General features: G+C 41.5%; 1 protein-coding gene across 1 annotated transcript; it reads left to right on the top strand.

The window, feature by feature from the left end:
* The first annotated feature begins 9,041 nt into the window (after positions 1 to 9,041).
* On the top strand, positions 9,042 to 9,826 carry LOC139219437 (dickkopf-related protein 3-like). The gene is made up of 3 exons (XM_070851284.1): positions 9,042 to 9,197; positions 9,330 to 9,504; positions 9,621 to 9,826. Exons 1-3 carry the CDS (start codon positions 9,042 to 9,044, stop codon positions 9,824 to 9,826), a joined length of 537 nt encoding a protein of 178 aa, XP_070707385.1.
* The last annotated feature ends 2,244 nt before the right edge of the window (positions 9,827 to 12,070 follow it).

Raw genomic sequence — 12,070 nt, 5'->3', positions numbered from 1 at the left:
GCAAGGCACTGCAGTTTTTAACAATGAGGAGAAAATAGTGCTTTCGTTGCGGACTATTTTCAGCTGTGGATTAAAACAGATTTGGTGCCCCGATGAGTATTTCCGGCAGCAGGACAGCATACGTGGGATTGACCCAAAATAAACTACAGTGTGTGTGTGTGTGTGTGTGTGTGTGTGTGTGTGTGCTCTCACAGTAATGTAAGAACGTGTCACCCACTGCAACCACTCACCCGGTGTGACACGTGGGGTTTTCATCATTTTTGGACAACAATGGAGCTCCTGGCACAGAGGAATAAGCTATATCAGGCCTTGGATACACAGTCAATACTTGTTAGTGGGATCAAGTCATTGTTGGTTTGGGTCTTTTTAAGGGATTTGTTGACAATAAGGATAATACAAAATATAATTGGCCTCATCCTTTGATATTCGTGACTTGATGCTGCTATGCTGTGCTCTTGATTAGCACAGGGGTGGGATGATGACATATCAGTAGGAGTGTTAGTATTAAGATTCACACCAATCACCTGTGAAACGTCTTGTGAGCACCCCTGATGCTTTTTTTCCCCCCATATTCTCTCTTGGAGTTAATCTTATATGAATGTTGTTTAGGAACATCGGACGCTATGTGGTGCTTTGTAGAGAAGAAACGGCCCTCGACAAATTCTTGCACAGCTGTTGAAGATGATAAAAGGTGTTATTATAGACGCTCTGGTGAGAAAATCTCCGCTTCAAACTCAAAGTCCCACTGTACCATGAACTGTACATAAGTAGTGGACTTAGCCACTGATTTGTGGACTGCCACTTTGAAGGCTTGAGTTGCTCTCGTGGATGTAAAAAGAGAACTGGATACAGCATTGGTTGTCCGTTCATTCCTGAGAAAGTCGCTCAGTGGAGCATGACGTCAAAAAAGTTTGACTTCCTGGGTAAGGAAGGCTTCCTAAAAGTACCCAGATCTTATGCATAGTTGGGCCCATGGAGCATGCACACTAGCATCTCGGTCTGCAGAGTTGGCTAGCCCTCTGCTATAATGAATAGGAAAGAAATTATTTCATTGTTCGAGACTTCCCAAATGGATCCAATTCTGATGGTGAAACAAGTCATTTTGCAGGGTTGTGACTATCAAAATAACTGCAGTAATTACACCGTTTGGCCACTGTATAAAATTGGCTTCAAAGTCTGGCGCGCTTCCTGGAGGCTTGGTTTCGCTTTACAGGCGTCGCCATCTTGGTTTTATGGAACCAGAAGTGACGTTTGTTCCACAAAGACCTCCTCCGATTGGTTAGTCACAACGTAGTCCCGCCCTAAAGACGGCAAAGGCACTACACAAGTACAGTCTCTTTACCATGAAGTACAATCTGAAAAAGCTTGGGTGTGTGATTCTGTTAAGTGAATCTAAATAAAGAAAACTGCAATGTAATAAGTTAATAAGTGATTGTTAGGTCACGTGAGTTTCACTTGACAGTGAAACAAAGTTGGAGATTTGACAAATATGATAAATAAAAAACTGATGGAGATAATCTGCTGAGTCTGATTGGATATAAATCCACCACACTCTGGCCGTCCAGTCCTCTCATTCTGTCTTGTGATTCCTCATAAACGTGCATAACGTTTGTTTTCCTGTGTTTCAAAACACAAACAATGACTTCAGAGTGCGAAACAGTTTTTATGAGACCATTAAAATTGTTCCAAACGGCTTGACTTTTCCCACCCCTTACTTTGCAGACTATTTAGTTTGCCAATTGGTGTGAGAAGTTCATTAAAACTACATTCACTGATTTTATTACAACTTCCATCAGCTGCCAAATCTCAGAACTTCCTCCTGACTCTGTACTGGTGCGTGAAACTCAGACTGTGAAAAAATAATCATATGGGAGCTAAGGAAAGAACCACAGAAAGAGAATTACCGTGTGACTTATTGCATGGGATATTTTCTAATTAGTTCTTAATAACTAAGAGTATGTGTCAGCATCTATTTCAGTCAGACGGACAGACACTTTGACAGCAGACAGCACAACTCTGGTCATGATATAATAATGATACAGTAATGTGTGAGTGAAATATGTGAAAGTGTTTCTCAACTTCCAAGATGAACCTCTCATCGTCCATGGTGTTAAAAGAAACCCTCTGACATCTGGTTGACATCTGGACTGGTGCCACTGGTTATAAAAGAGTATTAATTTACTGTTAGGCTACATGATTGGAGGGCTGCATGGGGTGTTTTATTTTGAAAATTCGATTCTCTATGCCATTTCTGTGCCTGACTTCCTGTCTGTCTCATCCGTTCTGTATTGTTTGACTCGGCCAGTCCGCAGCTTCCGTCAAAAATAGACCAGATGAATGTCTTTAGTGGAGCAGAAACATGCCGTGGCGCTTCTGTGGACCTTCCCGGTGGGACAACTCATCTTGGCCAGCCCTTTAATTTGTCACCCAATAGAAGAAATACAAAGCTGATTACCCAATTTGCCATCGCTGATTAAAAACTGGAAAAATAAGGTCAAATTAAATAAAAAAAGATAGGGAGAACACTAATTCTGTAGGGGTTTTACTGTCAAAAGGCAACATCCACAACAAACATCCAGGACCATTATGAGTACCAGGGGGTTCCCCAGTTGCACAAGAAACATGATGAGAAGGAAGAAAGGCTGACAGGGGGGAAAAGGAGGAAAATAATCCCCCTATATTCTGCCAAAAAACATGTTTTCTACTCAGATGGTGCATACTCAACAGGCTTGTTTTTTTCTGATTTTGATTTGGGGAAATTACCTCATTAGTGAGTGTTGTCTACCAGTGACCCTTGCTCCAGAGTCTCCTCTTGCCCTCTACTTTTTTATGTTTTTATTTTTCTTTTTTTTATATAAACCTGGCACAAAGAAGACGCAGGGCTGTTTCTTATTATGGAGGGAGTCGCACTCTTCTGTCTTGTTCCAATTGGAAACAGCTTATAGTGAACATTATTTAAACCTTAGCACAAAAGGAGTTCAAACATCTGACGACATGTTTGATTTATTTGAGGTTACATTTAATGATGAGGTAAGTGTTTGTTTTTTTTTTTGTCTATGGACCCAGAACAATGAACAATATTATCTTATTATTATATTATTAATTCTAGCACGATAAATCCATGTCAAAACATGTCTTTAAAGGATTACTGCCACCATCTCTAAATAATCACAAAGGACAGATGTGGAGTTGGTTATGAGTCAGAGACCATTACGTGTAGAGGTTTTCTGGTGAATGTTTGGGCTAGGCACACAGTGTACTCATCCAATCCAAAATGAATTAAGTTCAAGACCTTGATGTGATTCATCCTTTTACGTTTTCACAGTTTGTGCCTGCATTGAAACCCTTTTACCACATTTGGCTCTGCCAGATCTTGAGGTCTCTAAAGCAACAATGATTGATCGTGAACATGGGTGTCATTAAGTTAACCTGCGTTAACATCTGTCTCACCAACAATAAAGATGCCTCACTTTTAAGATAATACACAGTTAATGACAAGAGGAGACATTACTTCACCATTCCAGACAGATGGGATATGGGAGCGGACTGTGACGGCAAAGTAACCAAGAGAAGTAACCAAGATTTACACATTTTCTTACTTACTTTATATAGAAAATGTTAATTATGGGAATGCAAGGAGACTCGTGTGAATGGAAAGTCCAAGAATATTCAGATTTCTTTAAACTACAAGATTTTCTAGATGCAATTCTGTCTATTTTCTTTCTGTTAGAGCTACTATTAAGACAGGCCAGCTTCTCAATACTTTAAATTCAAATGTGAGCATACAGTCAGACTTTATAATAGTATAAAATTCAACTTGTAATTGCAAAGTTGTGTTTGCGTTAACATTTACTGGTTTCATTTCACCCCTCACTTCACTTCACTTCACTCCACAAGAAGTGGAGTCTGTGGAAGGTGAGTAATGTCTGCCTGGTAACACTGAGAAACAGCTCTGAGGCATTTCTACCACCTTGTTTTAAAACGTGACTTCACTTTAGATTAAATGTTAGAACACTGTGTGCTCGCTCTTGGACATTCACATTGCCAGGTGCACTAAGGGGCGAGTACACTCTGTCTGAGCCGCCTGCTGGATGGTTGAACTTTACATTTGGTAAATGCATCATGACGTGCTTCTCCATGGGCGCCTAGTTATGGTTAAAAGCGGGGGTGCATGATGAGTGACGGGCAAGGGGAGAAAGTGTCATTTCTATCAATACAGAGCCTTAATCATGACCAATACATCTGCTCTTTCAGTATAAAGCTCAGTTTATGTTGCACGATAAAACACTTTCATTATGTTCTGTTCTAGTTTCTGCAGTGATCGACTGAGTCTGTATGAAATACATATATTTCATAGTTTGCAAAGACAAATTGCGAAGCTACTTAACTCATCTGGACATTTTTCAACTCTCAACTCTCTAAAGAATACCAGGCAAATCCTAACCCCTCATACTCACGGTCTGTGTGCATATATGAATAAAATATCAGCATTGCCTCTTAACATCAACGTGGGACTCGAGCCCCAGTGTATCTGGTAAAAGTTCTGCTTTTGACCCATTAAACCACCGGGGCCTCATCTCATGAAATGACTTTGTCGGACTATGAATTACGTCGTTCCTGAAGTCTTTACAGCAGAAAACTCTGAAGGTAAACTTCTTCATGCTCAGTGACAGAAAACCACCCACACAGATATTCAGGGCACAGTTGGTGTATGTTTTGTAGTTTTCTTTGGACCACCGCAGTGTAGCTGTTACTCCTGACTGGGCCGCTGTGAAGCAAGAGCTCATGGGAGGACTTTCTGTGATTTCTTGTCAAATAAAAGCTGTTTTGTTTCTGTTAAATGTTCAAAAACACTGAATTACAACACAGCTTACTTTAGCCTCATGTCCCGCCTCCTGCAGCCCTCGGCCAAACCAAACGGAATACTTCAGTAGGTGATAACAGTCTGACAGACAATCTCCTGTTGTGTGCATGGACTGTGTGGTTATGTGCTACATGTGTGAGAGGATGAGCCCAGATGTCCCCACCTGATTCTCCAGGAGTTTGGAGCTTCGGTCAGGACGGAAAATGTTATTTTTAAATTCACATACTACAGTGATACAGCCAGATAGAACTAATTTTGATCCAAACTAGCTCAATTTTTTAAAAAAATAGCAAAGTTATCTGATCAAAAAGTGGGGGTGCAAAAACACACGCTTGCTCCCCCTCATCTAAAAGTAGGGGTGCAGCTGCTCCATTGCTCAGGCGCCTATGGGTGTGGCTATGAGGTCATTTCTGTTGGTGGGTACACCAGATGGTCGGCCACAACTTTGGCCCAGGGTGAAATGTCTCAACATTTACCGGGCGGATTGACATGAAATTTGGTTGAGGCGTTCATGTCCCCCTCAGGATGAACTGTGATCATTTTGATGATCCCCTGATTTTTGGTGCAGCACAATTAATACATTTTCGATTTTCGACATTCTCCTCAGCCCCAGCTATGCTTTGGGTTTAACTGTGTGCTAATGAACAGACTTTAGGATGCGAACACACTAAACTAACCGCATATTACACATGTATTACATCCTAAATTGTTGTCCAGTGCCCTGAATACACATTCACTCTGTGGCGCTCATTCCCGATCGGTCCTCCATTCCTGCACTGAACATGTTTTTTTCTTTTTTGGTGATGGGAGGGCAGACTCCTCATGCCCTCCACCATTCAGAGCTCCCCGTGGGGGGTAAAGGTCCATTACAATGGCCACACATCACCCTGCCCGTTGTTTTTGTTAGTCTATAATTGCAAGACCCACAGCAATGTTGATTGTGTCAGTGAGCACATTCATTACGAACGTCATTAGCAGAGTCATTAACACTGGGGGAGCATGTTAAGGAGTGTTTGGAGACAGTTATCTGCTGTTGGCACTGGGTAAAGAAAAGGGGGAGGTGTCTTACTGTAAGTACAGATGTAAAACAGGAATACGTGTTTGGAGGAGCGTGATAAAGAGAGTTTAAGCTGTAGTTTGTGCTCCAATTCTTGTGCTGCCAAACACTGCTGGGAAAAAAATCCTCATTAGGAAGGAAGTAGAATTTACTTACAAGTGACTTGCTTCAATTGTTCAGCTGACTGATGATAAATCTGTAAACACTGAGACTCATAAATCACTGTGAGTAAGAAAAGATAAATTGGATCCCTGTAGTTTCTCTTCTTTCATTAATTCATCCCTTACAGTACAATAGACATCAGACTGCTGAGATGGTTGCACAACCACGATACAGTACTTATTTACATATTGCTAATTGATCCAGTTGCTGCTATTGTGTCCACTAATTGACCCCCCATTACGTCATTAGTCTGTGCGAGCCTATTTTGATAAGGACTTAAATACCTGGAGCTGAGATATCTACGTAACCAATCTGTGCTGTCTGCCACTAAGAATATGTAAATTACTAACAATTATCCAGGCATCCAAGTCTGAATGAAAATACTGAATGCTAATGGAACAGTGGATGCTAATGCTGAGTAAAGATAATCAGACACACAGTAGATATGATTACCAGCAATACAATCCGTCTACATTGTACTGTTTTAGTCTTAATCTTAAGACTCGATCACCATGAATTTATAAGTACCAGATAGCAAGGTACCAGCTCTGATGGTAGCCCAGAGGCCTCTGATCCCACCTGAGGGAGACTAAATGTCGTGTAGCTCACAGAGCCTTCGAGACAAAACTACTTGGTCAGTGAAAGCATGTGTGTTTCTTTCTACAGCTGTTTTTTAGTTTTGACAGGGGCTTTGTCTAACCGCCATCAAACGTTTTGTTCTGGAAATTGTGTATCATACCAAAATAGGAAATAGCAAATTGTAGTCCTGCATGAATCAGTACTTCATAGGAAGGCTCCATAGCTCGGGAAAAGCTGAAATATAAACTGCTCTGATTTCCAGAAAGAGGATTTGCAGGTTCTCACTTTAGTACCAAGTAACCAAAACAGACCTGCGCCCATATTTCAGAGTGTCAGAGCAGGAATTCAGTGTGAACTGGCCGTGAATTCTCACCGTGACCCAGAGGTGTTCTGACTTGTAGAGGAAAAGTGTTCAGGACAGATGTTTTCGGAAATGATTAATGAAAATGAGCTCATTTAAAGATGCCATTTAAAAAGGAACCAATAAACAAAAAGTGAACAAATTTTTGCGACCTGACTTATGTGAGAATGTCCTTGTATAGTTAAAGGGAAAATTCAGCTGTGCAACTATGATCATCCTGCCACGACTAATGACTTCAGCAGTGAGAGAGACAGTGCAGCAGAGCGGAGGCCGTGGTTGTGTGACAAGACGATGGTCAGACAAACAACTTGATTTTTTTTGCAGTTTAATGACTATTTGAATATTCAAAAAACCGTAACCCACCCCTAGTAGCATGTGCCCAATCTTAGGGTGCTTTTTAGTCTGGTTAAACTGGACTCTGTTTGGGCAGGTGTGAACACTGTAATCGTACTCGGATGTGGACCAAAACAACCGCACAGAGACCCTTTAGAGGAGGCGGTCTAGGTCCGGTCCAAACAAACTCTCAGATGGTTGGTTTGTGGTGGGAACTGGCAAACTAACCCAACTAACCAGGTGCACTCAGCATGTTTTAGCTCAACGGCTCCCGTAGCTATATGTGCTTCGTATTGTGGGATGAGGAAGATCATGCTAACCGTTTCCAGTTTTAGAGGCTAGCTGTAAAATGAACTGTGGTCCACGTAACTCGCTTAGCATTTGGATTTTTCTCTGTGTGAAAAGAATCAACTTACCAGACTAAAATCCTGCCGCACTCTGTTCTGTCTGTGCTGCGTTTGGGTGTCTGATGAGCCTTTTGAATTCTTCTCTCTTCACCGCCCACTTTTCAGGTAAAAGCACAGCTGTGAAGGATCACAGATACTTGTTGTGAGAACAAGCTGAATGACATAGCAGATGAAATACAGACAGAAAGACGGTTATACACATTAAAAAAGAAACCCCTCATGAATGAAAGACAATCATGCTACTGCCAACCTTACAAGATGAGACACGACTTTCCCTTTTACTCCATCACAGTATGTCTGAAGCGGTTCACGTAAGCAGGATGGTTTTTTTCTGTTTCTTTGGGTTATTTTCAGGCTATACAGATCTGTATGTGAACAAAGCTTTTCGATCAATCACCCAATCTTAAGATGCAAAAATCTGAAATTTGAAAATTACATTTTCGTCAGGACATCAAGTTTTTGCAGATTTGCAAAAATGAATATTTGTTTGCCCCAAGCAACTTGTCTCCCCTCCACTCACCCCCCTTCTCCCCCCCGAGAACTAATGGCTGATGGTAATTACATTTAATGAGATCATGGGGTCGTCTGCAGGGTGCACTTCTGCAAATTACTGTCAGCATGGGGTCTGAAGTGGGATAGGGTAGGGGGCAACGGGGCAGTCGAGGTCGGGGCCAGGAGTGTTTGCCCAGTGTTTGGGGGCCTGGATCCACAGAGGCTTTACCTGTCACTCAGTGAGCAGTGAAACATGTCATGCATTTGTCTGCCTTTGTCCTCCTCGTTTGTTTGTCTGGCAGAGATAACCACACGGAGGTGGTGCTCGCCTCGGCTCTATTGTGTGAAGCCGTCGTCAGCCCATCACGTCCATCCATCCCGGCCCCATCTCCCTTCTTTCTCTCTGCTCCACGACTGGTCATTTTGCTACTATTTTCTGGCTGCAGGGGGTCACCCAGGCAATTTAGTTAATCCATTAACAACTAATTGTCTCCTCCTACCCCGTTGCTTGGACAAACAGCCTGGGTTTTTTTTGTCAAGCCCTGGTGACCTATAAAAGTCATGCTGAAAGAGGGGGCAGCCACTATCACCACATGGATCCCTGCAGTCCTGACTCTCTACACATTTACTGGGACTTTTAAGCGTTGGATTTTTATTTCGAATGGAGTCATAGACAAGTGTTTTTTTCTTCACTGTGAGTCACCCTGACCTGAGTTAGTTTTCAGACTCACTTGCTCTTATTTGTTTTATTTTTTGTTTTGTTTTATTTTGTTGTGATTGGTGGAAATGTTTGGGAATCTGTGGATGCTCTGCCTCTGCCTCTGCTTCTCCACTTGGGCTGAAGCCAGTATATGGGCCTGGATGCTCAACATGCCTCACAGCCCTCCCAAAGAAGGAGCAAAGACACTTAGAGAGAGCGCTTCAGCGGTCAAAGCAACCACGGTGAGATACTGGAAACTTTATTATGGGTTTATAATATAATATATATATATATATAATATATCATAACTCCATAATGTCCAACGTGCAGCTCTTAACTTTAAACTTTTAATATTTCCCACTCTTTCTCTCCAGGCGGTGTGCGACCATGACAGGGCCTGTGGGCGGGGATTCTCCTGTGATCGACACTTTGGTCTTTGTGTTCCTCTACGAGGGGAGGGTCACTACTGTCGGAGGGATGCCCAGTGTGTCCGTGGACTCAGCTGCATGTTTGGGAAGTGCCACCGCAGCATCCCCAACGGACAAGAGGGTAAGGGTGCGACAGCAAACACGTTAAAATTCAATTAAAAAAACACTAGAATGTCTCTGTCAGTTTGGAGATTCACTTCGACAAGACTTGACATAACACATGCTCTTGTCGTCCAGGTGCCAGATGCAAAGTTGACAGGGACTGTGGGGCATCCATGTGCTGCGCTCGACACCACGGTGAACAGGTGTGCAAGAGACGCCTGATCCGTGGTGAGAGCTGCTATGTTCCTGACGGCGGCCTGGCATTCAGCATAAACCAGATCTGTCCGTGTGATGAGGGGCTACTGTGTCGTGAAAACACTGCATCACACCAGAGAGAGTAAGTACAGCAAACGAGGTTTTCATCTAAAATGATCAACTCAAAGTACCACAAGCCCAGTCTGAATCACCTACAAACCAATGCCCCCCCCCACCAAAGCTCCAGGGTCTCTGTTTGTCACATGGTTGTACAGCAATTGTACAACTGTAAATTTAAAACCCAAATCCATTCTACATTATACTGAATCTCATGCAGCAATCACATGGATTCAGGCAACAGTAACAGCGGCTGTCCAGAGTTCCACTGGAACGATGCTGTATTATATAATAATCTTATCTAATATAATTTACTCAATTTCTTGCAAACAATATGAGATCACCATGGCAACATGCTATCATGTGTGTTGTGTTTTGCTGTCCTTCTGTTGGACTCTTTGCTTTTCTGATGTTGTCTGTCCGTCTGTCTGTCTGCCTGAATCCATGTGACTGCAGCATTGCCAGGTTTTGAGTCTGAAGTGTGTTCATACGGGCTACACACAGCTGGAGAAAATTAAAACAAATTATGGATGTCGTAAAAACAGGTTCAGGGACAGCTCAGAGAACCAGAAAATAGTAATTAAGTCATTGGAAAAACATTTTGATGTCCATTTGTGAAGTTTAATTGGAAGTTACACTTTTATTTGACACGCTTCGGCACATGAATTGTATCATTTCCTGCTTGTATAAAACATTTAACTATGTTGATTTATTAATATACAAGCTAACAAACCAGAAAGGGTTAAGAGTTAATTGCTGTTCTGTTTAGTCAAACTGAAATAACACATAGAAAACTTGTATTCACTCATAGACTCTGTAGGATCTCTGTAAAATGTTCTTAAATTATTCTACAAAAAGTTTTCGGTCTTTGTCAGTTTTGCTAATAAATGGCAGGTTTACGTGCTCTAACATCACTCTGTTTGTCTTTTAGGAGAGATTTTATTTACCAGCCAGAACGAACAAGTTGGACCTGCCAAGTACCCAAACACTGAATCCAGCCTCAACACTAAAGCTATTTATTATGTAAATATGTTGTACATGACTGTATAGAAAAATGTATGTATTTCCAATTATGCTGTATTACTACATGTTCTTATTAGAGTCTTACAGCGAGGATTCTTTTTTATTTCACTGTGTAAATCTTGACTAAAGCACTACTGTATGTAGCTAAACAATGCCATTATGTCTCATACAGTGTCTTCCTCATGCATTTAATTATCATCGATTATATCTATAAATGTCTAATCCCCTTCAATTTAATGAATAAAAAGACATTCACATTTCAAAGCTGCTGGGATCAATGATAAATGCACATATGGAAAGGAAAGGATACCTAAATCTGGTATTAAATGGGGCTGAATTATTAAAGACTGTCATATTTAAAAGCTCTGATGTTAGCGGTTCTGGAGAAATAAAGAAAATATATTTCCTACTTATTTAGGCAACAGAGACCTTATCTTGCACCTTTTATCTCACCGAACCGGTTTCTAATTTTCAATAAGATTAAGAAACTCACCTATGATACATTTTCTCTATTACCAATCGATTTCTCACTCTCTCTGAGCCTGTCATATGTGCGAGGGGCGGGAGGCAGCTCTGTCAATGCCTCTCTCTCTCTCTCTCTCTCTCTCTCTCTCACACACACACACACACACACACACACACACAGATCTCGTCCTTGGTAACAGTGGAGGAAATAACTCAACGCTCAAAAGTCCGGCTAAACTCGACTAGAGACAATGCTAACAGTGCTCACAAGAGCAACAAGTCTTTTGCATGTAAGTCTTTGGAAAACAGCAGCAGGGTTTGTACAAAGCTTCATTTTAACAGCCAGGTTTTGAAGGTTTGTGGCTTTAAAAGGCTCTGATTTGAGTATAGTCCTTGAAAAGTTCTTGAAGTTCAACATAATCTGATGTTTCTTCATGTAAAATTTAAAAATCTTTTACTATTTGAAATGAAATGATCCTGTCATCCTAATAAAGATCAACTGCTGTGGTGCATTTATAGTAACAATTTAAATGTGACGATAAGGTCTTTGAGAATATGGACATTTTCTGATTAGGTACCTGACCTAATTTAACTCTTAAAAAGCTGTGCAAACGCTGCAGTGAATCATATACAGGTGGAGAAATGCCCAGTTTTCGACTATCTAGCTCGTAAGGTCATCTTTTGTGGCCCCATCCACCTCAGGTATGTTGTGTATGCTAGCAGACTAGAGCCACACAGAGTTAACTAAATCACATAAACATGACTCACAGTAACCCTTCAGCATT

This window comes from Pempheris klunzingeri, chromosome 20, assembly GCF_042242105.1.
Source record: "Pempheris klunzingeri isolate RE-2024b chromosome 20, fPemKlu1.hap1, whole genome shotgun sequence".
Lineage (NCBI taxonomy): Eukaryota > Metazoa > Chordata > Actinopteri > Acropomatiformes > Pempheridae > Pempheris > Pempheris klunzingeri.
This window is presented reverse-complemented; position numbering and strand designations above follow the sequence as displayed.

Coding starts and splice junctions, on each gene's coding strand:
- LOC139219437 (XM_070851284.1), top strand. CDS start 9,042: ATGTTTGGGAATCTGTGGATGCTCTGCCTCTGCCTCTGCTTCTCCACT. Junction 9,198..9,329: donor CAGCGGTCAAAGCAACCACG/GTGAGATACTGG, acceptor CTTTCTCTCCAG/GCGGTGTGCGACCATGACAG. Junction 9,505..9,620: donor CATCCCCAACGGACAAGAGG/GTAAGGGTGCGA, acceptor CTTGTCGTCCAG/GTGCCAGATGCAAAGTTGAC.